The sequence below is a fragment of the Salmo salar genome, chromosome 13 (genome assembly GCF_965601325.2).
Source record: "Salmo salar chromosome 13, fSalSal1, whole genome shotgun sequence".
In the NCBI taxonomy this organism is placed as follows: Eukaryota; Metazoa; Chordata; class Actinopteri; order Salmoniformes; family Salmonidae; genus Salmo; species Salmo salar.
Window position 1 is genome coordinate 59,831,280 of NC_138303.1, and position 27,004 is coordinate 59,858,283.

General features: G+C 40.0%; 1 protein-coding gene across 4 annotated transcripts in view; it reads right to left on the reverse strand.

The window, feature by feature from the left end:
* Positions 1 to 19,567: 19,567 nt before the first annotated feature.
* The window catches only part of gabrg2 (gamma-aminobutyric acid type A receptor subunit gamma2), a 73,088-nt gene continuing 65,651 nt past the window's right edge, over positions 19,568 to 27,004 (reverse strand). For 2 of the 4 annotated variants that reach the window (XM_014136810.3, XM_014136812.3), the window contains one exon: positions 19,568 to 26,313. In XM_014136810.3, the coding sequence (XP_013992285.1) occupies positions 26,035 to 26,313 (279 nt within the window). In that variant the 3' untranslated portion in view covers positions 19,568 to 26,034. Of the gene's footprint in view, positions 26,317 to 27,004 lie in introns of all 4 variants that reach the window. The other 2 variants (XM_014136809.3, XM_045693401.2) reach the window with 1 other exon arrangement.

Here is a 27,004-nt window from a genome sequence, read left to right on the forward strand (position 1 = left end):
AACAGAGAGTAGCAGCAGTGTAAAGGGGGGGGGGGCAGTGCAAACAGTCTGGGTAGACATTTGATTGGATGTTCAGGAGTCTTATGGCTTGGGGGTAGAAGCTGTTTAGAATCCTCTTGGACCTAGACTCGGCGCTCCGGTACCGCGGTAGCAGAGAGAACAGTCCATGACTAGGGTGGCTGGAGTCTTTGACAATTTTTAGGGCCTTCCTCTGACACCGCCTGGTATAGAGGTCCTGGATGGCAGGAAGCTTGGCCCCGGGGATGTACTGGGTCGTACGCACTACACTCTGTAGTGCCTTGCGGTCGGAGGCCGAGCAGTTGCCATACCAGACAGTGATGCAACCGGTCAGGATGCTATCGATGGTGCAGCTGTAAAAACTTTTGAGGATCTGAAGACCATTGCCAAATCTGTTCAGTCTCCTGAGGAGGAATAGGTTTTGTTGTGCCCTCTTCACGACTGTCTTGGTGTGCTTGGACCATGTTAGTTTGTTGGTGATGTGGACAGCTCTCAACTTGCTCCACTACAGCCCCGTAGATGAGAATGGGGGTGTGCTCGGTCCTCCTTTTCCTGTTGTCCACAATCATCTCCTTTGTCTTGATCACGTTGAGGGAGAGGTTGTTGTCCTGCCACCACACGGCCAGGTCTCTGACCTCCTCCCTATAGACTGTCTCATCGTTGTCGGTGATCAGGCCTACCACTGTTGTGTCATCGGCAAACTAAACGATGGTGTTGGAGTTGTGCACTGAGCACACACCCCTGAGGGGCCCCAGTGTTGAGGATCAGTGTGGCGGATGTGGTGTTACCTACCATTACCACCGGGGGGGGTGGCCCATTGTGAAAGTCCAGGATCTAGTTGCAGAGGTAGGTGTTTCGTCCCATGGTCCTTAGCTTAGTGATGAGCATTGAGGGCACTATGGTGTTGAATGCTGAGCTGTAGTCAATGAATAGCATTCTCACATAGGTGTTCCTTTTGCCCAGGTGGGAAAGGGCAGTGTGGAGTGCAGTAGAGATTGCATCATCTGTGGATCTGTTGGAGCGGTATGCAAATTGGAGTGGGTCTAAGGTTTCTGGGATAATGGTGTTGATGTGAGCCATGACCAGCCTTTCAAAGCACTTCATTGCTACAGACCTGAGTGCTCCTTGTCGGTAGTCATTTAGGCAGGTTACTTTATTGTTCTTGGGCACAGGGACTATGGTCGCCTGCTTGAAACGTGTTGGTATTACAGACACAGACAGGGAGAGGTTGAAAATGTCAGTGAAAACACTTGACAGTTGGTCAGCGCATGCTCAAAGTACACATCCTGGTAAACTGTCTGGCCCTGCTGCCGTGTGAATGTTGACCTGTTAATCCTCTTAAGGACCTGCCCTTTTTTTCAAATTTCTCCTAAAATGACATACCCAAATCTAACTGTCTCTAGCTCAGGACCTGAACCAAGGATATGCATTTTCTTGATACCATTTGAAAGGAAACACTTTGAAGTTTGAGGAAATATGAAATGAATGTAGGAGAATATTACACATTAGATCTGGTAAAAGATGTATGTTTTAGACTGAGCCAATTAACCATTGCATTTCTGTTCAAAATGTTGTATGAAGACTGCCCAAATGTGACTAGTTTGTTTAATAATACGTTTTCAAGTTCATAACTGTGCACTCTCCTCAAACAAAAGCATGGTATTATTTTACTGTAATAGTTACTGTAAATTGGACAGTGCAGTTAGATTAACAAGAATTAAAGTTTTCTGCCAATATCAGATGTCTATATCCTGGGAAATGTTCTTGTTACTTACAACCTCATGCTAATTGCATTAGCCTACGTTAGCTCAACCATCCCATGGGGGACCCACCGATCCTGTAGAGGTTAAAGAAAAAAATAAGCAAACACGTTTGGTGTTTGCCAAAAGGCATGGGGGAGACTCCCCAAACATATGGAATAAGGTTCTCTGGTCAGATGAGACAAAAATTGAGCTTTTTGGCCATCAAGGAAAACGTTATGTCTGGTGAAATATCTGAAAATGTAGCTAGTAGACTATCCTACCCGTAAACATTATGGATGGACACGTCTCCTGTCATGGATGCCATGGTTGCTCTTAGTTTGAAGATGTAATCCGGAGACAGGTGTTTCTCCATCTCCTTAGCTATTATACTCGAATTCCACTGATTTCAAAACTCGGTCCTCTGAAAGTGGAGAGCAATACTTATGCAGTTTTACTACATGATAAAAAAAATGTTAAATCCCTTGTACAGAATTACCTATACATACTGAGCAGCTCAAATAGACAGAAGTGTGCTATATGGCAGACCAATTCCAACTCATCTCTCAGCATGTCCAGCCTACTCATTATCTCAGCCAATTTACATTTTAGTCATTTAGCAGACACTCTTATCCAGAGCAACTTACAGTAGTGAATGCATACATTTCTTTTTTCCCGTACTGGTCCCCCATGGGAAATGAACCCACAACCCTGGCGTTGCAAACACCATGCTCTACCAACTGAGCCACACGGGACCAATCATGGCTAGCGGGAAGGTTGCTGACTTTTTCTGTGGCTAAACCAACTTGGCTCGTAACTTAACAATTGTATTCGTATATGCAGATGGCATACACATTTGTATTTAAGGCACATGAAAGTTCATAAGTTCGAGACGTCATCTCTGCCCAAAAAACACATTTTGATAAAAAAATAAGTTTACATTCAAATGGCTCTCGTGTGAAGTAGTCAAATGGCTCTCGTGTGAAGTAGTGACCCATGACATACGCCTATTTTCCTGAAACGGGTCACAAATTAGCAAACATTTATAAAAAACATATTTTTTGGGGGTCATTATGGTGTATTGTTTGTAGATTGATGAGGGAAAAAAACGATTTTATAGATTTTAGAATAAGGCTGTAACAAAATGTGGAAACAGTAAAGGGGTCTGAATACTTCCGAAGGCTTTGTATGTATGGGAAAGGTCTAAGAAAATACAGTAATGAAATATCTACATCTTCATCAAGCTTGAAAATGTTATATACAGTACATTATTTTGTTTGTTACACATCAGAATAGTTATTGCGGTGAAATATGAAAATATATTTATTTTGGAGGACATAGAAGAAGACATCTAGAAGAACCTTTACCCTTTACTCTGGCTATTGAATGCCAGAATGTCATAAACCTAACAACATGCTGAGAACACAGCCCCAGTTAGGCCTATAAGCCTTTTGTTTGTATGCTAATAAATTGCAATTACTAGACCCTCTGTAACCTCAGGAGAAGCGTTACAGCCCCTTCGCGGACCTTGATGTCTTGCTCCCAGAGGGCCGGCCTGTCAGAAAGTCCAGGACCCAAATGCACAGAGCGGGGTCGAGACCCAGGGTCTCGAGATTAATGACGAGTTTGGAGGGTACTATGGTGTTAAAATAAGTTTGCAGACGACACTACAGTGGTAGGCTTGATTACCAACAACGACGAGACGGCCTACAGGGAGGAGGTGAGGGCCCTCGGAGTATGGTGTCAGGAAAATAACCTTACACTCAATGTCAATAAAACAAAGGAGATGATCGTGGAATCAGGAAACAGTAGAGGGAGCACCCCCCTATCCACATCGACGGGACAGTAGTGGAGAAGATGGAAAGTGTTAAGTTCCTCGGCGTACACATCACGGACAAACTGAAATGGTCCACCCACACAGACAGCGTGGTGAAGAAGGCACAACAGCCCCTCTTCAACCTCAGGAGTCTGAAGAAATTTGGCTTGTCACCAAAAACACTCACAAACTTTTACAGATGCACAATCGAGAGCATCCTGTTGGGCTGTATCACCGCCAGGAACGGCAACTGCTCCGGCCACAATCGCAAGGCTCTCCAGAGGGTAGTGAGGTCTGCACAACGCATCACCGGGGGCAAACTACCTGCCCTCCAGGACACCTACTTCACCCGATGTCACAGGAAGGCCAAAAAGATCATCAAGGACAACAACCACCCGAGCCACTGCCTGTTCACCCCGTTATCATCCAGAAGGCGAGGTCAGTACAGCTGCATCAAAGCTGGGACCGAGAGACTGATAAACAGCTTCTATCTCAAGGTCATCAGAATGTTAAACAGCCATCACACATTGAGTGGCTGCTCCCAACATAATGACTCAAATCTCTAGCCACTTTAATAATAAAAATATTGGATGTAATAAATGTATCACTTGTCACTTTAAACAATGCCAATTTATATAATGTTTACATACCCTACATTACTCATCTCATATGTTTATTTTGTACTCTATACCATCTACTGCATCTTGCCTATGCTGTTCGGCCATCGCTCCTCCATATATTTATATGTACATATTCTTACTCGCTAGATATTACTGCATGGTCGGAACTAGAAGCACAAGCATTTCGCTACACTCGCATTAACATCTGCTAACCATGTGTATGTGACCAATAAAATTTGATTTGACAAAATATTTGTATGAAGACATTAGCATATCTCCTCAGCCAGTGTGATATGGCTGCTTAGATGATCCAGTCTGCATAGATTAGATCCTACAGTAGGTTAACAATGCCATCCTGTCTGATGTCGCTGTGGTGCCAGTAACTAGGGGTTGGATTAAAATCCGTATAGCTGAAGTATCGCAGAAGATCCACTCTAAAATGTAAAGGTAATTTCCGATTGAGCTGACGTATGCAGCATTTACCATGAATGCAGTCTCCACTACTGCGGGAACATTGCTTTTAATTATCAATCGAGCTATAAAGTGGATGTTCAGCACTATGGATTGAATAGAGCCCTATGTCTACTCTCCACTCCCGGGTGCATGGGCAGTAAACACAGGCCTTTGCCGTTTCACTGTGCTGCAGATTTGATTTCCCCTTTGACGTGGAGCCCGGGTGGGTGCTACAGAGGTGTAAAGCGCTCTGTCACTCCTGGCCTCACGCCCCATCAATCCTGCCAAAGCTCATTGCCATAGTTCATCTGGAACCCAAACTGTGAAACGGCTGGTAATGGTGTCTGCCTGCCTTATCAAACTTTGATTATCTTTAATAGTCACCCAACACTGAGCATGAAATGACGTGCAGCCCAGACCAGGTTTGGAGAGTCTTATTTCACTAGTTATAAATAACAATAAGACAGACACAACTGCAAGTGCTTGCTTTCACAGGAAAGAAGACAGAAACAGTGCAGTGATCTGCCCACCTGGGTCATATTCACTAGCAACCAAATAGAAAAATGTTTACTGAAACAAGGAGGAACTATGAACTTGTCCACTAAGAAACTCTAGTTTTCATTGGAAAACGTTTTGGTAGTGTGCAGTAATTAACATTACCCTGACTGTATGTAATGTACTGTAATAACATTACCTCTTTAGCATTGACTGATACAGAGCTTGTGTTCTGTAACTTCTAACTTCTCCAGGTTCAGTCATAGTGAGGAAGCCACCGTTGGCAGTCTGGCAGATTATGGATTAAAACATTTGCATACCTGGGGCCAGCCCAGCAGGGGGAGCATACTAATTAGCAGCCATAGAGAATGATAGAGGCCTCTAGTGTCCTAAAGCCTGTGTTAGCATAGGCAGCGCCATTGAGAGCTTCCACCATTTTTATGTAGTCAACTGGATGAGACTTCCAACTTATCCCTCCTGGTAACCCTGTTCTAGTCATGTCCAACCAGTTTATCAGGAGGGATCATCCAATCCTGAAGAAGAAAATGGACTACTTCAAAATGGAGATAGCCTCAATGCCGCTGCCCATGTTGTCACGGACGCTATAATGGCACAGATACAAAGATGAGTCTTCTATCTATCTCTATGTAAGCAGCATATCAGAAAAATGGGTGGAACTTCAGATCTGAAGAAAATGAAACACCGGTTGATATTATTTATTCCCAGGGAGTTAGCTTTCACAAAGTGTCAAAGTGTCAATTTAAACCAACGCTCAAACCAAAGAACTGTAAACGTGTGCTGTACCAGAATAGACATTTCATATGTATTTGCCATATGATTTCACCCATTTATTTTCAACATGTGAACTGAATCTGATGATGCCTGTTCAACACCTTTCATGGCTTGGGGATATAGGTTGCAATGAAGTCAAACACACACCGCAATATTTAAACACTTTTTCCCCATGTCACATGAAATTCACAGACTGTTATTTTTTTGCATAATAAAAATATCAGGTAGACTCCCTTTACAGGTAGATGCTTCTTGTTTAAAGAATAAGATATCCTTGCACTGTATGGACAATATTGCATACATCTTTCAATGGGAGTGTTGATGGTATCTGGTCTGTAGTTTAGATCTGGACATGATGAGACATGGATGTTAGTTATTTGGACATAGTAGTGTACTTGTCAGTCAGCTGCCACCATAGTAGCATGATATAAATATACACAAGACCAACCCACCATGAAATTGTATCCAAAGTTTCTCACAGCTATTTGCCTTTGAATTATATAATAATTAAAATGTGCATGTTTGGCATCCAAACAGCAAGCCCAATGAGGTAGAAAGTCTGCCTCTCTGCAACTCCCAAGTGTCTCTCCGTGATGACTGGCAGCTGATGCTTGCTATGCAGTGTTGTCAGTCCCCTTCATGGTCTCTTTCCATCCTGTTCTTTTTGAGGACACATTTTTCATAAAATATTAAATTGGATAAATTATGAACTTCCCCAAAAGCAAGATGGAATAACATAAATTTGAGATGCTTACATACAAACAGGTGTAAATGCCGTTGACAGCTACCCAATAGGGGTGGCAGGTAGCCTAGTGGTTAGAGCGTTGGACTAGTAACTGAAAGATTGCAAGATTGAATCCCCGAGCTGACATGGTAAAAATAAAATCTTTCGTATTGCCCCTCAACAAGACAGTTAACCCACCATTGAAAGGCCATCATTGAAAATAAGAGTTTGTTCTTATCTGACTTGCCTAGTTAAATAAAGGTTAAAAAAAAAAATAGGCCATGAAATCCACATCCCATTTTTCACTCCAAAGTGTAATGGGATCTTATTTTTCTTATTTTGCTCAATGTGACAAACTTTGGATTGGCCAAGTCATTCAGCAGGGGAAAGCAGCATCGACTGTTTTCTGACTATCACCCTAAGCGTAAACATTCAAGTTCAAAACAAAACACCAGCTGATGTCATCAATATTAACTGCATCAATATATTAATATGTCATCAATATTAACTGCATCAAAGATGTTTTTACAAGTTCAGCCAATATAGTATGGCACCGCTGGAGCTAATTAGGGTTAAGTGCCTTGCTCAAGGGGCACATCAAAAGATTTTTCACCTTGTCAGGTAATCAAACCAGCAAAGTTTTGGTTACTGGCCCAACGCTCAAACCACTAGGCTAACTGCTGCTCTAATCGCAACACATACTGTACAGTAGGGTACTAATCATAATCAAATGAACAAATAACAATGAGCAAACACTTTGGGAAAACATTTGGAAACTGCAATGAAAGTGGAAAGTTAAACAGCTCATGGATCTCAGAGTAAGTTTTGTTCAGTTAAGGTTCATTTAACTTCTGTGGCCCTTGAGTGCTTTAGGAGACTGGGAAAATTCTGTTCACAGGTGAGAAAGCATCATGCCTGGCTCTCATGGTATATGAGCAGAAGACTATACCATCTGGATTTAGGTCAGGTGGGTCTATAAATAGAAAAGCACTAACCTCTCTGCCGTGACATCATATATGCTATGATACGTATCTAAGGTGCTCAAGTGTCTTCACCTACTGTGCACCTACTGTGCACTATGTCTTCTGGGGGAAACGATCTTTTATCATGTGTTTATCATAACGTACGATCTCTGCCTATGGCATGTTGGCTAGAGTGGCTGGTGCGTCCTATCTCCTACCATTAAACTGATGTTGTTTTCTTGAACATAATCACCAGAGGTTCAATTAGTATGTAAAAAATGAAAGGCTTAATAACTGGAGAGCCCCACAGGTTTCCTCTTTGAACTTCCAAATGTGTTTGCTTTCAAAAATACACATTTAGAGGGAAATTAAGGGCATACCGAAAGTATCTTGTGGACTTTGATCTTATACCTAAATGGGTTCTCAGGCAGTTACAAAGTTTCATAATATTTTATTTATTTTTATTTAACTAGGCAAGTCAGTTAAGAACAAATTCTTATTTACAATGACAGCCTACCCCAGCCAAACCCTAACCCGGACGATGCTGGGCCAAATGTGTGCCGCCCTATGGGACTGCCATTTTAGAATAAGGCTGTAATTTAACAAAATGTGGAAAAAGTCAAAGGGTCTGAATACTTTCCAAATGCACCATAGGGGAGAGTGGTGTAAGTTGATTCAGCATCACTCCGTCAAGGGAAATATAGTATTATTTCAAACAAAGATATCTACATATTGGGGCAGACGGCAGGGAAAGGTGAGGGAGTGGTGATTGAAGGAAGATATCTTGCAGCCCGCTGGCTTCACCCCCGAGACTTATATGGACTTCCTGCCCCATCGCGGCAAGCCGGTAGTTCGTTAAGCCATTGAGTGCTTGGGGATAAAAGAGGAAGCAGGCTCCACAAAGAGGGAGAGGACCGAGAGGGAAACAAGTGTTATGGAGAGTGTGAGAAGCGAGAGAATTATCTGTACATTTACCCGTTGTGAGCTGGTTGCTGGATTCCCACCGTGTGCAAATATCCCTAATAAATTTCTAATTTGCATTCTAGTTGTGCTCCTTGTGTGTGTTTGGTTATTGAGCTTGGTGATGTGGAAACCCCACACACTGGTGTCTGCTACATTATATTTCACGATGTTGTTTATCCCTGGAAATAATCAGAATTCATGTAAACAGCGAAATTGTGAAAACATGGCTTTCCCCAGGGTAAATTGAGCCCCAGGACTGAGTAAGTAAATCAGCCTACACATTTCTGTACTGAATGAAATGTTACCACTACATTTTAAAAAGCAAACACATTTCAACACAATCACATTCACTTTTTTTGTCTTTTAATCATTTTAAGCATCTTTTAACACAAGTTTAACACCTAACAAAACATTATACTTTTTAAAACAATTTTAACATAGGCCAGATTTTAATAAGTAGCAGACACATCTCAACATCAACTGTTCAGAAAAGACTGCGTGAATCAGGCCTTCATGGTCAAAAAGCTGCAAAGAAAACACTACTAAAGGACAACAATAATAAGAAGAGAGTTGCTTGGGCCAAGAAACACGAGAAATGAACATTAGACCGATGGAAATCTGTCCTTCGGTCTGATGAGTCCAAATTAGAGATTTTTAGTTCCAACCTCCGTGTCTTTATGAGACGCAGAGTAGGTGAACGGATGATCTCCACATGTGTGGTTACCACCATGAAGCATGGAGGAGAAGGTGTGATGGTGGGGGGGGTGCTTTGCTGGTGACACTGTCAGTGATTTATTTAGAATTCAAGGCACACTTAACCTGCATGGCTACCACAGCACACTGCAGCGATACGCCATCCCATCCAGTATTGGGACTATCATTTGTTATTCAACAGGACAATGACCCAAAACGCCTCCAGGCTGTGGGCTATTTGACCAAGAAGGAATGTGATGGAGTGCTGCATCAGATGACCTTCCCTCCACAATCACCCGACCTCAACCCAACAGAGATGGTATGGTATGAGTTGGACTGCAGAGAGAAGGAAAAGCAGCCAACAAGTGCTCAGCATATGTGGGAACTACATCAAGACTGATGGAAAAGCATTCCTCATAAAGCTGGTTGAGAGAATGCCAAGAGTGTGCAAAGCTGTCATCAACGGTTGCTACTCGTTACTACGTGATTCCATATGTGTTATTTCATAGTTTTGATGTCTTCACTATTATTCTACAATACAAAAGTTAAAAACCCTTGAATGAGTAGGTGTGTTCAAACTTTTGACTGGTACTATATATATATATATATATATACACACACACACAGTTGAAGTTGGAAGTTTACAAACACTTTGGTTGGAGTCATTAATACTTGTTTTTCCACCACTCCACAAATTTCTAGTTTTGGCAAATCAGTTACGACATCTACTTCATGCATGAAAAAAGTATTTTTCCAACAATTGTTTACAGACAGATTATTTCACTTATAATTCACTGTATCACAATTCCAGTGGGTCAGAAGTTTACATACACTAAGTTGACTGTGCCTTTAACCAGCGTGGGAAATTCCAGAAAATGACGTCATGGCTTTAGAAGCTTCTGATAGGCTAATTGTCATCATTTCAGTCAATTGGAGGCGTACCTGTGGATGTATTTCAAGGCCTGCCTTCAAACTCAGTGCCTCTTTGCGGGACCTCATGGGAAAATCAAAAGAACTCAGCCAAGACCTCAGAAAAAGAATTGTAGATCTCTACAATCTGGTTCATTCTTGGGAGCAATTTCCAAATGCCTGAAAGTACCATGTTCATCTGTACAAACAATAGTACGCAAGTATAAACACCACGGGACCACGCAGCTGTCATACCGCTCAGGAAGGAGACGCGTTCTGTCTCCTAGAGACAGTACTTTGGTGCGAAAAGTGCAAATCAATCCCAGGACAACAGTAAAGGAACTTGCGAAGATGCTGGAGGAAACGGGTACAAAAGTATCTATATCCACATTAAAACGAATCCTATATGGACATAACCTGAAAGGCTGCTCAGCAAGGAAGAAGACACTGCTCCAAAACCGCCATGAAAATGCCAGACTACGGTTTGTAACTGCACATGAGGACAAAGATTGTACTTTTTGAAGAAATGTTCTCTGGTCTGATGAAACAAAAATAGAGCTGTTTGGCCATAATGACCATCATTACGCTTGGAGATAAAAAGGGGGAGGCTTGCAAGCCAAAGAACACCATACCAACCGTGAAGGATGGGGGTGGCAGCATCATGGTGTGGGGGTGCTTTGCTGCAGGAGGGACTGGTGCACTTCACAAAATAGATGGCTTCATGAGGGAGGAAAATTATGTGGATATATTGAAGCAACATCTCAACATATCAGTCAGGAAGTTAAAGCTTGGTCTCAAATGGGTCTTCCAAATGGACAATGACCCCAAGCATACTTCCAAAGTTGTGGCAAAATGACTTAAGGACAACAAAGTAGCCATCACAAAGCCCTGACCCCATCCTATAGAAAATCTGTGGGCAGAAGTGAAAAAGATTGTGGCCTACAAACCTGACTCAGTTACACCAGCTCTGTCAGGAGGATTGGGTCAAAATTAACCCAACTTATTGTGGGAAGCTTGTGGAAGGCTACCCGAAATGTTTGACCCAAGTTAAACAATTTAAAGGCAATGCTACCAAATACTTTTTGAGTGTACGTAAACTTCTGACCCACTGGGAATGTGATGAAAGAAATAAAAGCTGAAATAAATCATTCTCCCTGCTATTATTCTGACATTTCACATTCTTAAAATATAGTGGTGATCCTAAATCAGGGACTTTTTACTAGGATTAAATGTCAGGGATTGTGAAAAACTGAGTTTAAATGTATTTGGCTAAGGTGCATGTAAACTTCTGACTTCAACTGTATATATATACTCTACCATTCAAAAGTTTAGGGTCACTTAAAAATATCCTTGTTTTTTAAAGAAAAGCTTTTTTTTGTCCATTAAAATAACATAAAATTGATCAGAAATACAGTGTAGATATTCTTAATTTTGTAAATGACTATTGTAGCAGGAAACGGCTGATTTTTTTTCATGGAATATCTACATAGGCGTACAGAGGCCCATTTTCAGCAACCATCACTCCTGTGTTCCAATGGCACGTTTTGTTAGCTAATCTAAGTTTATCATTTTTAAAGGATAATTGATCGTTTGAAAAACCTTTTTAATTATGTTAGCACAGCTGAAAACTGTTGGTCTGATTAAAGAAGCAATAAATGGTGGTCCCGTGTGGCTCAGTTGGTAGAGCATGGTGTTTGCAATACCAGGGTTGTGGGTTCGATTCCCACGGCGGACCAGTATAGAGAGAAAATATTTTTTTTTTTAATGAAATGTATGCATTCACTACTGTAAGTCACTCTGGATAAGAGCGTCTGCTAAATAACTGAAATGTAAATCTGGCCTTCTTTAACCTAGTTGAGTATCTGGAGCATCAACATTTGTGGGTTCGATTACAGGCTCACAATGGCCAGAAACAAAGAACTTTCTTCTGAAACTTGTCAGTCTATTCTTGTTCTGAGAAATTAAGGCTATTCCATGTGAGAAATTGCCAAGAAACTGAAGATCTCGTACAAGGCTGTGTACTACTCCTTTCACAGAACAGCGCAAACTGGCTCTAACCAGAATAGAAAGATGAGTGGGAGGCCCCGGTGCACAACTGAGCAAGAGGACAAATACATTAGTGTCTAGTTTGAGAAACAGACGCCTCACACGTCTTCAACTGGCAGCTTCATGAAATAGTACCCGCAAAACACCAGTCTCAACGTCAACAGTGAAGAGGCAACTCCAGATGCTGGCCTTCTAGGCAGAGTTCCTCTGTCCAGTGTCTGTATTCTTTTGCCCATCCAGTGTGAGATATGGCTTTTTTCTTTGCAACTCTGCCTAGAAGGCCAGCATCCCGGAGTCGCCTCTTCAATTTTGACGTTGAGACTGGTGTTTTGTGGGTGCTATGTAATGAAGCTCAGTGCAAGAGGCGTCACTACAGTCAGCTGTGATTGGGAGTCCCATAGTGTGTTGCACAATTGGCCCAGGGTAGGCCGTCATTGTGAATAAGAATTTGTTCTTAACTGACTTAACTGTTTTATGACTGCCGGCACGCATGGTAATTCCAATAGTTTAATAATCTGCGCCGTGCAGTTAATATTCTTTATTCGAGGATGCATAAAAAAAGTCATATTATTGCAATGTTAATGTGTTGGCTACTCTTGTGCACCATGCACAATAGCTTGTTGATAGTATGGTGTTGGCTATTGAAATTAGTGCCTTTTCTCTTCTTGAACGCTGTTACGTTATGGTTTGTTTAGCAATTATTTCTAATGATTGTGTGCTTTGGTGGGAGTTTCAGGTGATAAGTGAGTCCACTTTGCTTGATTTAGTTGGGTGGCACCAGCCCGATTCTGCATGGAGAGCTCACAGCTCTGTTTTTTAAGAGGTGTGGTCATGATTTATGCTCTTATCTATTCAGTTGTGGGGGTTTGGAGTCAGACACATGCTCTGCTGTACAATAGACAGTTTACTTTGAGTTGAGTCGGGTCTCTCTACATCCTCTCTGTCCCCCTCCCCCTTGCTCTCTCCCTTTTCTCGTCTCTCTCTCGTGTTGATCTGGAGCAGTGGTCACAATAGTCTCCTACTTCCATTTTCTATTAGTTCTATTACTTCTGTTTTCTAAGAACTTTGCAAAAAGGGAATGGGAACAATGTTAAATAAGGAGCAAGGCACTCTCTCACCCTCGGCTTGCATGCCGGCTCCGGTCCATGTCAAACACGTCTTTCAGACTTGGTTAATTGTTTGCGGCAAATATTTCAATATAGCAGGCAGGAGTGAGTACACAATCATTTGATTGTGTTGTTGTATTGGGTGTATCTACCGACGGCCTGTATGGATCCGGAAAGATACGTTGTTTTGTCATTTTTGTTTTACTCTGATGGCAAACACGCTGGGTGATTCTGTGCAGTATTTTGTTTTTTTATGTATTATTTCATACATTGTTAGCCTATAAGCATTTCGCTACACTCGCAATAACATCTGCTAACCATGTGTACGTGACCAATAACATTTGATTTGATCATTCAGAATCCATTGAAGAGCTTGAACATCGACGAGAGATACTTACTAGCTCAAAGAAACATGTTGCTGGTTTCGGAGGATTCAAGCACCGTTAAAGACAACAAATCCAATCAACAAAACAAACCACAGCCAAGTTGGCCAAGCGGATCAATGATGGCATCAAACCATCCCCAAGCACGAGGGCTTGTGTGGAGAGTGGGGAGAGGTTTACGGATATGGATGTTGACTTGTTGAAATCCATCAATGAAAAAACTTGCCAAACTTGATATCTAAAACTAAGATTTTATGTCAACTCAACTGAAACTACTCACAGATGTCATGCGTAGTGTCACTTTCCCCAGAGTCCATTGAATGGGTAAGGCATTTGGGCTATTATTGCATGTTTGGAACATTTTAAGCAAAAGGAAATGGTGAAGAGCAGGGGCAGAAAACTCAGAAACACAGATTTTTTAATGAATGATCACTTCCCTACGGAGATCAATGAAAGGAGAAAAAAAACTGTATCCCATCATGAAAGAAAAGCATTGCCTGAACCAACGAGTCTCCTTGGTGATGGATAAAATGTGCACCAACGGGCAACTGTATTGGGACTCTAGAGCAACTCCCTGGCTATTTTAATCCAACTGTATCGGAACTCTAGAGTAACTCCCTGGCTATTTTAATCCCATGTTCAAATCTGTGTTTGTGTGTTGCAGTGTATCATGACAACTTCAACTATAACAAATACATCATCTATTTATCTTCACTTGACAAGAAAAGGGCTGCATATAGCTCGGGTTAAATGTGTGTAGCCTTCCTAACAAAATACATGAGGTTTTTAACTTGGCAAAAATAAATAATATTGATATTTTAGCTTTGACCGGAACGCATTTGGATGCATCTGTAAATGATGGGCAAATGAACATTCATGGATATAGTCTACTGAGAAGGGACAGGAATAGGAATGGTGGGGGTGTAGCACTGTGCATTCAGAATCCTATACCTTTTAAGAGGAGGGATGACCTTAATGTATGTCAAATAGATGCACTATGGGCTCAAGTACATCTAACTCACCAGGCACCCATATTGGTAGGATGTGTGTATAGACCTCCTAGCTCTAGTCTAAGATGTCCTATCTGGATGACTTATGCACTGGATTTCACCAGGCCACAGATCGTAACAGAGATATATTTATTGAGGGTGATTTTTATATAAATTGGAAGGATCCTAATAATTAAAATATAACAACTTTATTGAGATATGACGAGAGCTGTGGTTTGAAACAAATGGTTAATGATGCTACTAGATCCTCAACTAAGTTAGGTCACCGTTCGGACATGTGCATTGATCTGTAATATACCATTGCTATGCTTAAAAGCCAGATCAATGCCAGTGGGCTGGACAGACCATAATATTAAAATCAAATCAAATCAAATGTTATTTTTCACATGCGCCGAATACAAAAGGTGTACACCTTCCAGTGAAATGCTTACTTACAAGCCCTTAACCAACAATGCAGTTTTGAGAAAATGCAAAAAAAGTAAGCGATAAGAATAACAAATAGTTAAAGAGCAGCAGTAAATAACAATAGCGGGGCTATATACAGGGGGTATCGGTACAGAGTCAATGTGTGGGGGCACTGGTGTCGAGGTAATTGAGGTAATATGTATGTGTAGCTAGAGTTATTAAAGTGACTATGCATAGATAATAATAGAGAGTAGCAGCAGTGTGGGGGGGGGGGGGGGGGGGGGGCAATGCAAATAGTCTGGGTAGCCATTTGATTAGCTGTTGAGGAGTCGTATGGCTTGGGGGTAGAAGCTGTTTAGAAGCCTCTTGGACCTAGACTTGGCGCCCCAGTACAGTCTATGACTAGGGTGGATGGAGTCTTTGACAATTTTTAGGGCCTTCCTCTGACACCGCCTGGTATAGAGGTCCTGGATGGCAGGAAGCTTGGCCCCGGGGATGTACTGGGTCGTACGCACTACCCTCTGTAGTGCCTTGCGGTCAGAGGCCGAGCAGTTGCCATACCAGGCAGTGAAGCAACCAGTCAGGATGCTCTCGATGGTGCAGCTGTAAAAACATTTGAGGATCTGAAGACCATTGCCAAATCTTTTCATGCCCTCTTCACGACTGTCTTGGTGTGCTTGGACCATGTTAATATTGTAACCATAACCATGAGCACCAAGGTTCCAAAGAAAAAAACAAGGATTGTGGTCAAGAGACATTTTAAGACATTTAATCATGAGCTATTTCAAAATGATTTGGCTGCTGTACCCTGGGAGCTGATTTATCTAGAGGATGATTTAAATCATGCTACCGAATGTTTTATTGATTTGCTCACTGAGGTAATGGACCATCATGCCCCAGCAAGAAAGATTACAGTTGATGCTCGTCCATCTCCGTGGATTGATGATCTACTGGTTAAGGCATTTTCTCAAAGAAATGTGGCAAAAGTCTTAGCAGCCAAATCTAAATTAGAAATTGATTAACAGAATAATAGAACACTACGTAATTATGCAGTTCAATTAAATCGTAAGAAAAAAACATTATTTTACAAAAATGCTTTTATTGATTGTAAAAATTATTCTAAGAAGGTTTGGAATACAGTTTAGGGCTTACTTGGTACATCTATCTCACCATGCCCGTCTAGTGTGGAGGTTGACAGGAGAAAAATAACAAAACCAGCTGATATTGCCAATACTTTTGCTGATTTGTCTTACAAAGAAAATGTATTTACTGAGCGATAATGTAAACACCCATTCTTCCAAACAAGCTACTGTCCAATGGATTGATGATCATATTATGAGCAAAAAAATATGCTCTTTTAGTCTACAAATGGCGTTAGTAGAGGTGTTAAACCTGTTGAATTCCTTACCCAATGGTACTGTAAATCTACGGGTTATGATTTTATGGACAATTTTTACTTCGCTATGCTGCTCCCCAGATTGCAGCTCCACTGAAATACATATTTAATTGGGCACTGGAAAAGGGGACATTTCCAAATGTATGGAAGCATGCTAAACTGTGTCCAATCCCAAAAGACAGCAAAGAACCCATTATTCCTGCCAATAGTTATCCAATTAGTCTACTCCCTTTACTCAGTAAGATATTGGAGGGTATTGTGAGTAAACTAATATGTGAGTACATGGAAAAGAATGATCTGATCACAGCACGCTTATCACAAAAACCATTCCACCACACTGCTATCGATAATGGCAGGTTTGTGGGTGTACTATTGTTTTTTATTTTAGTGAAGCATTTGATTTAGTGTATCATGAAATCATTTTGACAAAAGTATTGAATTATGGGTTTAGAAAGCAGCATTGAATTGGGTACAGTCATAGCTAACTGACAGGAAACAGTCCACCTATATCAATTGGTCGTTTTCTTCCCCTCGTGCTATAAACTGTGGAATACCGCAGGGCAGCTGCTCTACAAGTAGATCTGGGAAATATCAGGGAGTGGGTTTGCTGGAACAAACTGGTTTTGAACACAAAGCCAACCAAGGTTATGTTGGTCTGTTCCACCAGGAAAAGGCCAACACAGCATGGGATACAATTATTAAGTATGGGGAGGACAAATTGAGGAAGTGGCAGAAAGTAAACTACTAGGGTTGCAGCTAGACAACTACTCATCTATGAACAATACTTTTTTTAAATGCATGCATGACCAGAAGGAGCTAAATATTTACCAGGAAAGATTCTTAAGCAAACAGCCCAAGCATTAATTGGGAGTCAGGTGAACTACTGTTCTGTGGTCTGGGTAAATGCATCGGCAAGTGAAATTAGGAGGCTGCAGATTGCACAGAACAAAGTAGCAAGGATTGTTTTCAGGTGGAGATGTCATGCACAATGCTCTTGGTTGGTCATCAATCAACAAGATAATTGAAAAAAACATGCTTATTTTATTTCACAATGTACAACATTTAAAAAATACTAGGAATAGATTGTCCATCATCTATTATTCAAACAGACAAGAGAAATAGGCTAAATAATATTTTGATTCACATAAATAAAGAAATGGAATAATTTATCTGAGCAAACCAGAAACCTTTCAATATATATATTCAAACAGTACTTTAGAACCAGGACTGTGGTAGATTAAGGAATCAATCTATATTTTCAGACTGTTAGAGTATTTATCTGGTCAATATGTGAAAATGTGATCGCATTATGAATTGTATTTAATTGTTTAAGGACTCTTGGAAGATTAGTAGAAATGAGGACTAAAATAAAATCAAATCAAACACGTAGGCTTGTTGCACTAGCAAGCAACAAAGGGCGTGTCCCCACCGGCGCTGGATCAAGGTGAGTGCTTTTCTCCTCGATGGCTCGTATAGGTGTCAATGGTCCAAAAAACGATTTGTTTTTGTGCTCAGTTTTATTAGGCACAATCTTGTGTTTACTAATTTACACACCACTATCATTTCTCTCTCTCTCTCATACACACCCATTGTAATAATTATGAAACGTATGTGCTGTTCACAGCAGGCTTTTTAAAAAACTTTTACCACATCTGGTCCTATGCTTAGGCTGCTCATCACTTTAGGAATTGTATTTTATTGTTAGTCTGCATAGATGCATGCAATGCTTTATTATTTACTTTATTTTATTTTACTAATTTAGTAGACACTCTTATCCAAAGCATCTTACAATTAGTGCATTCATCTTAAGATTGCTAGGTGAGACAACAACACATCTGAATCGTTTCATGTAAATTTCCCCTCAAACAAAGTTTTTATCAGCAAAGTCAGTGCTAGTGGGGAAGGGTGATTTCCCCTCAATTTTGGGGGGAGGGATCTACTCAAAACAACTTATGTCTAGGGGGCTTTTTCCCAGACATAGATTAAGCAACGTCTTTGACTAAAACATGCTAAATGGAGCTATCAACCATGTTTAATTAATCAATAAATGCAAATGCTGTGTTATTGACTCTCCAGGTCCATATAGTATTTTATAGGTAGACTGTAGGATCAGAGACATTTATTTTTTTGGACAAACTTCTTTAAAGTTCAGCATGTCTTATAATCCGCATGACTCTAATTCCTCTTTTGTTATGTCCCTGGAATTACTTTGCTCTCCAACCACCTAGCCTATGTAGGTTAGTTAACCTCTATCTTGGCTTGCCAAGCTTATGGAAAGCTACAATCCCAGTGAAAAGCAAGTCCTATAGAATTGACTTTATGACAACATTCCAGGGATATGCACACCTCAATCAACGACATACCTCAATCAATGTATTGTAAGAGTGAAATGTAACTCCAGCAGCATAATAAATCCTGGATATTGCCTCAACTCGCCATGGACCAGATAACAGAATGTTTGGCACCAAGATGATAATAATGTTAATTCAAAAAATGAGTGGCTGTGCTGCATTATTAATGGTGGACCCTTGTAGTTCCAGTTTTTCTTCAGAAGAGCCTGATCCTCTGCAGATGAAAGGCTACCTTTGATAGCGCGCTGTGTAATAACCAGGGGGATCCGCTGCCATCTCTGACCCAGCAGCTGCGACTCAACCCAGGGGATGAGGTGCCAAAGCAGAGGTCTCCCAGCGCCTGCCAGCCTAGCACGCTGCTGCCCTGAAACACATCAAACACTGGGCTCCCGCTAATGCTCCCATTACATCACTGAACAGTCAACCACACCTCAACTCGCAAACCAAAAGATTATTCACATGCCTCCAAATATGCATCTTGTTTTGTTCAGGAACAGCACCAACCACTTTATCGTATATCAATAAGGATTTGAACCTGTTCTCACAAGTATTCTATGGTCTATACAGCGTGAGAAATCAGCAGCAAATTTTAGTTTGTCATGTTTTGATGTATGGTCACATTTGTTTTGTTATACCATGCCATTCCATAGAATAACACAAGGCATTCATGTGACAAACAAGACACATTGATAATGCAATCATTTTATTGTAAAATTCCACAACTGTGTGCAATTCCCTTATGAAAAGGATTTTTTCAGTACATTTAGTATATTATGCAGACCCTAACAATAATCAATCAGTGTCCCTTTTGTACAATACTCAATAAATATACAGAGATGGCAAACAACTAAGATATCAATGGAATTCATAATAGATGTATTTTGTTTTTGGAACCCAGGTACCCAGTACTGCAATTATGGTGTGGTATACAGTAACAGTCGAAAGTTTGGACGCACGTATCATTCCAGAGTTTTTCTTTATCTTTACTATTTTCTACAATGTAGAATAATAGTGAAGACATCAAAACTATGAAATAACACATATGGAATCATGTAGTAACAAAATAAGTGTTACATTTAGATTTTCAAAGTAGCCACCCTTTTCCTTGATGACAGCTTTGCACACTCTTGGCATTCTCTCAACTAGCTTCACCTGGAATGCTTTTTCAACAGTCTTGAAGGAGTTCCCACATATGCTGAGCACTTGTTGGCTGCTTTTCCTTCACTCTGTGGTCTGTCTCATCCCAAACCATCTCAATTGAGTTGAGGTCAGGTGATTGTGGAGGCCAGGTCATCTGATGCAGCACTCCATTACTCTCCTTCTTGGTCAAATAGCCCTTAAGCAGCCTGGAGGTGTGTTTTGGGTCATTGTCCTGTTGAAAAACAAATGATAGTCCCACTAAGCGCAAATCAAATGGGATGGTGTATCTCTGCAGAATGCTGTGGTAGCCATGCTGGTTAAGTGTGCCTTGAATTCTAAATAAATCACTGACATTGTCACCAGCAAAGCACCCCCACACCATCAAATCTCCTCCTCCATGCTTCATGTTGGGAACCACACATGCAGAGATCATCCGTTCACCTTCTCTGCATCTCACAAAGACATGGTGGTTGAAATAAAAAATGTGGACTTATTAGACCAAAGGACAGATTTCTACCAGTCTAATGTCCATTTCTCGTGTTTCTTGGCCTAACCAAGTCTCTTCTTATTATTGGTGTCCTTTAGTAGTGGTTTCTTTGCAGCAATTCGACCATGAAGGCCTGATTCACGCAATCTCCTCTGAACAGTTGAGATGTCTCTCTTGAATGCTGTGAAGCATTTATGTGGGCTGAAATTTCTGAGGCTGGTAACTCTAATGACATCCTCTGCAACAGAGGTAACTCTGGGTCTTCCTTTCCTGTGGCGGTCCACATGAGAGCCAGATTCATCATAGCACGTGATGGTTTTTGTGACTGCTCTTGAAGAAATATTAAAAGTTCATGAAATGTTCCGGAATGACTGACCTTCATGTTTTAAAGTAATGATGGACTGTCATTTTTCTTTGCTCATTTGAATTGTTCTTGCTATAATATGGACTTGGTATTTTACCAAATAGGGCTATCTTCTGTATATCACCCCTATCTTGTCACAATACAACTGAATGGCTCAAACAAATCAAGAAGGAAATAAATTCCACAAATTAACTTTTAACAAGACACACCTGTTAATTGAAATGCATTCCAGGTTACCTCATGAAGCTGGTTGAGAGAATGCCAAGAGTGTGCAAAGCTGTCATCAAGGCAAAGGGTGGCTACTTTGAAGAATCTCAAATATAAAATATATGTTGATTTCTTTAACACTTTTTTGGTTTATACATGATTCCATATGTGTTATTTCATAGTTTTGATGTCTTCACTATTATTCTACAATGTAGAAAATAGTACAAAAAAAAATAAAAAATTGAATGAGTAGGTGTGTCCAAACTTTTAACTGGTACTGTATGCACATTAGACTGGTATATATTTTTTTTTCTTCTCCAGTCTGACAAAGTATATAACTATAGAAATTATTTACATGTGCTCTTCACATAGGTCTTATTTGTAGTTTCCCCCAAATAAAATATCTCTGTCTTCTTTTATCTTTGAATGCTCTGTCTTCCTCTAACCTAAATTAGGTCATGAGATGGTCGAATAGATGGAGGCCAAATTAAAATAAGCTGAGTAATACCACATTACCTAAATGTTAAATATATTCATATTTGTGATTGACCTATATATCGTGTGCACACTATCTTTTATGATTATCTCCTTCCAAGTACCAGGAGAATTCCAAAACCTTTAACCATGTATAATACTGTATGTACCATACCGTATGTGTGTAAACTAACATAAGAAAATAAAGAAATCACAAAAATACAATATCATGTTTTTTTGTGTATAGTAAAGCAACATTTAAATAGTTGATATAAATAATCAAATTTTGTATGCCAGCACCGTTCAATATGACTGGTTGGTCATTGGGTATTTATAAACCACACACATACACTTGATACCTCAGTAACTACTTTCTCACAGTTAAAAACATCTCTACTTTCTGAATGTGCTCGTTCAGCCTTTCTTACAAACAAACAAAAAAAGATGCCCTATGTTAACTCATTCTCTTTTTCAAAGGTTATACTTGAATTAATTAAAGTGTGTCTCTGAGACAGAGGCATTAAGATAAAGCTAATGCACGGTTTGGTCCTTGTGCTTTGATATTTGTTCATAAGCCATAGACCGTGAGATAATGTTATGAGATAATGTTCCGGATGGCTCAGTTAGGAGTGCATTGCACTTGCAACACCAGGGTTGTGGGTTCAATTCCCACAGGGGACCAGTACAGAAAGTGTACGCACTCACTACTGCAAGTTGATCTGGATAACAGCATCTGTGAAATGTAATAATGATAAATGAAGGTATACAAATAATGTCTCATGCTGTATGTGTTAATAGTAAATGATATCTGTTAAATATTATTTCTCTAAGAACACAAAACGCGTTTCTCCCATTCACACATATTTCTCAAAAATCCAGTGCAAAATAACAGTTCATTTTGATGAATTAAGAGATCATTGAATAATATGGGTTTCTGAATGGATGTATCACATTTGTGTCAAAGTTCGACACTTAAAGTTGTTTTTCCACACACTTACATTCCTCTACATTTCAACTGAAGTAAACTATCAAGTGGCCAAAAAATCCATTCCTTTCTGTTCAAGTGAGAAAAAAAACACACACCTTTAAGACAAAACCTTGTACTGAGTGATAGCTTCGCAACAGGTACAAAATAGAGGACCACTAGTGAATGCACAAGGGGAAGAGCTTCAAATTCCACTCACTTTCCACTTCATTCAACTGACAATGGCTAGTACAGTTGTTGCTAAGAAACTTTACAATTTAATGCAGAAACTCTGACGGTCACTTTAGACTAGAGTAGCACATATTTTCAGTACCTCAGGGAGTAGCTAACATCACAGTTGAATGTTTGAAAAGATATTGTCAATTGAGGCTGGTTAATAAGTAACTTTGCCACCTACCTTTTGAGTCATACCATTCAGTGAACTGACTATAACTGGTCTTTAGAGCCTATGTAGACCACAACATAGAAAATACAACAACAACAAGATAAATTCATTATAGAACAAAATTATGTCTCTATGATATTGTTGACAAAGGACATTCTCCATCTCTGTTTCGTTGAGGGCTTTCTAAATAGGGAAACACAATTTCCTTGAAAAATACCCTACAACACTCACTCTACTCTGGACCTCAAAGCCAGTTCCACTCCTTTTTTGAATTGTTCCCCTCTAATCAAGGACTTATTTAGACCTGGGACACCAAGTGGGTGCTATTAATTATCAGGTAGAACAGAAAACCAGCAGGCTCTGGAGCTCGTAGGGTAAGAGTTGAATACACCTGCCCTATAATATCCCACACAGTCCAGCATAATACAATGATAATAATGATATCAATGAAAGGGGATAAATGAAGAAAATAAAACATATCATTGCCCCTTTCAAAAAGTGAAGGGTTTGATAAGTGTTTGTTTCCTTTTGTGATCTACTATCTACATAATATCATGTGATTTACAATATGTACAGTAAAATGTCTTATTCATTTAGATCAGGGTTTCCCAAACTTGGTCCTGGGTCCTCCCAGGGGTGCAAGTTTTGGTTTTTGCCCTAGCACTACACAGCCGATTCATATAATCAAAGCTTGATGATGAGTTATTTAAATCAGCTGTGTAGTGCTAGGGCAAAAAAAAAACGTGCACCCATGGGAGGCCCCAGGACCGTGTTTGGGAAACCCTGATTTAGATTAAAGCACTGCTTTAACATCCTCTGGCTGCCTTTAGCTAAGGTACTCTTTTGGAACAGGTTGGCCATGATTTGGGTATACAAATACCCCATAAGTTGCATTGTAAGCGTTCCATTAGCATATGATGTGAAGCACAAATAGTTTGAGTACTTATGTTGACATTCACAATGTGCTACACTATAAATGAGTAGTGCTGTATTGACACATTAATGATTTAATGATCCATTGTAAACACAGAAAAACAAAACAAACAAAAAATTAATTCCTGAACTTCTCCCAGATCTTTCAATACATTTTCAGCGTCAGATCATTGTAATTTCCACAGTGTTTCTCTTCAAAGAGAGTAAGGCTTATGCATCTGGTCTGGTCACAAGCAGATGCTTTCTTCTCCATGGAGCTGTCATGTTCATCAATATTCCTCAAGTTAAATGGTTTGTTTTTGCCTTAAGTCCCTCTAAACCACCCATTGAGACAGATGGAATGGATCCTGTTTTAATGCAGTGACTAAGTAATGCAGTTCAGTCTTATGACAAATGGGAGTGTGTTTTCTGTCACTGAGCGTTTTGGCATTTTGATGGGTGTATGCATTCAGAACTACAGCCGCTTCCATTGTAGACACTCAATGTGCCAGCTGAATGAAGTAAAACACTGCTTGCTGTGTTTGCATGATATTCACTTCCACCAAGTGGTTGTGGGGGAGAGAAAGGGAGCATAATATGTTTTGATGTAAGAAAATATGTTTTGATGTAAGAAAACCATACATTTGTTTTGATGCCTATTTCTTATCTACACACTTCCCAAAGGAGCCAGCACAGCCATACTTGTGTGTCAATTGAAGATAGCCACCAATAGCAAAGTGTTTGAAAGGGAAGAGTTTCTCAGAGCAGTCTACAAGTTAATAAAAGTTGATATAACAAAGTTTTTCCTGTAGGGTCTGGATTTATCCTCTTGTAATACATATTGGTAGAGATTAACGTTAATTTATAAGACAAAATCTGACTTTGTTGTCTCATTTTCTACTTTTCCTAAAAAGTAAGACGAAATCCAGATAGATAATCAGCAGTGTTCTTTTTTGTATCTGTAGCCAACAATAGAAGACCTTAAATGGGCAATCCACAGTTTAAACAATAACAAACAGAAACCCCACTTCTGTCTTGGTAAAAAACTGAGGGATGGGCCTGCAGAAATGTAACCACTCTTAAATTTATAGACAGAGTTATTGATGCAAGGACTGACCATCCATGAAATCTAAATGATGGATTTAAACATATTTTGAGGCTATACAGTGTTTGTTTACATTTACAATGTTTACAAACATTGGAGTAAAACAAGCTTATATGCTGGGTTGTGATGGGGTACGACAGTTGAAGTAAGCTCATGAGGCCTTTCTAAGTTATATTCTTCAATTATCAATGAGAATATCATTAATTTATATGTCGGAAAATGGATGTAGCAACTGTGGATTGCCCCTTTAAAACGTGTTGATTTTGGGCCTGAAAGGTGCATGCAATAAATGTAAACCACTACATAATAATAAAATATATACAGTGTCTGTACAGTTGACCATTGACCATAAACAGCATTTTCTAGCGCTCTGACCACACATACATTTTTTTATGTTTAACTGTGTAAAAGTAATATTTTACAGTTAGATGAAAGAAACCTAGCTTTTAAATTATCATTGAAAATCATACTTACTGTTCAACCTATATATCTATTAAAGTGCTTTAGATTGAGCTTATTTTGTATTTTGGATGGATGGAATATAGCAATAAATAAATACATATTTTAAAAGATGGGAAAATAAGCTGATGTCAAATCTTCCGTTTGTCTTCTACGGCGCATGCGTGACTTGTTAATGCAAGAAAACGGGAACATGCCTTAATACTTTTTCAGTTTGAATGAAGTTTGTTTCCTGTGAAAATGTTTACTGTGATCTAATATACTGACTAAAGGGCAAATTCCAAAAAAACATTGAAGCGGCCCTGATTGTGATTACCTTCTACATAAACCAATTATCTGATCAAGGGGAATCTGGAAAATGTAGTCATGCAGAATCACTACGGTGAACTTAGGTTCTTGCCTTACCCAAAGCACAGTCGTAGTTCCACTATCAGACTCCAGATCCCTGCATGCCTAATGGTTTTGCTACAACTTTTGCCTCAACCATATAAAGAAATTCTGAGAAATATGAATTAACAAACATATAAAATCAAACAGAGACAAAAGGAAAAGGAAAACATTTCAGTGGGTCCCCTTCTGAAAAAATGGTCTAGCTGGAGCAGAGCGTATATTCTAAGTCTGGCTACACGCTGGATCTAGAGATAGAGATAAGAGATCCAGTAAACCAGGTTAAAGAGACCGAAAGCGGTGGGGAAACCGATGCGAGCGTACGAGTCTATCTTGGCGACACGGATATGTAACCGCCCATGCCGCCAGGCCCCAGAGCGGCAGTCCTCGAAACAGCAGAAGAAGCTGGTGCAGTCCTTGCCGTCTAGGCACTCGTAGCCATACTCCTCATCCCGCTCCTGCATGTGGGTGGCGTTGTTCATCTGGATGGCGGTGGCTGAGCGAGGGCGTATGTCCACCGTAGGTGTCTGCTTTTAACAGAGAGATCACAGTTAGCGACTAGAGTCTAAGAGGCAGCACAGGGGACCTAATTTAGTCTCTCTTTATGTTAGTATACAAAATGTAATTTGCACCTTTACTTGCCAATGGGATCTTTTTAAGCATGTCAGCAAATACATGTTTACATATCAGTGGTACCTGCATTTAATTAGAGTGGCTTAAAGATGACAATGGACTGTTCCCTTTGGAACACGTAATGCAAATTACACCTTAGGGTAAAGCCTGTGAGTACTAAGTTTAGCTTCTGTCAAAACATTGTGTAGTTTTGCTTTATTTAGCAGAAAGATGATGCTAGTGCTGGGCAACCCATTAGAAGATCTGCTGTTGCACATCATGGGAAAACACAAGGAGTATCGTGGTTATCATTAGTCCCAAAGCTAAACCATAGTCCCCTTTCGCATCATGATTCACTCAAATTACATCAGTCCTGCATTATTTGAAGTGAATATTATGAAGGCTTCATAAAGCAATTAAATAAGCTTCATAAGCACTAAATAAATGGGTCACAAATCACCTCTAGCCGTATTTCATGCAAATGTGAACAAATAACTGTACGGTTACGTCACACATATGCCACATTATGAATCTTTATAGAGCATGATATTTGTTAATAGACTATTTGTGAAGCATCTATGTAGTGCTTATGAAGTCTATATGAAG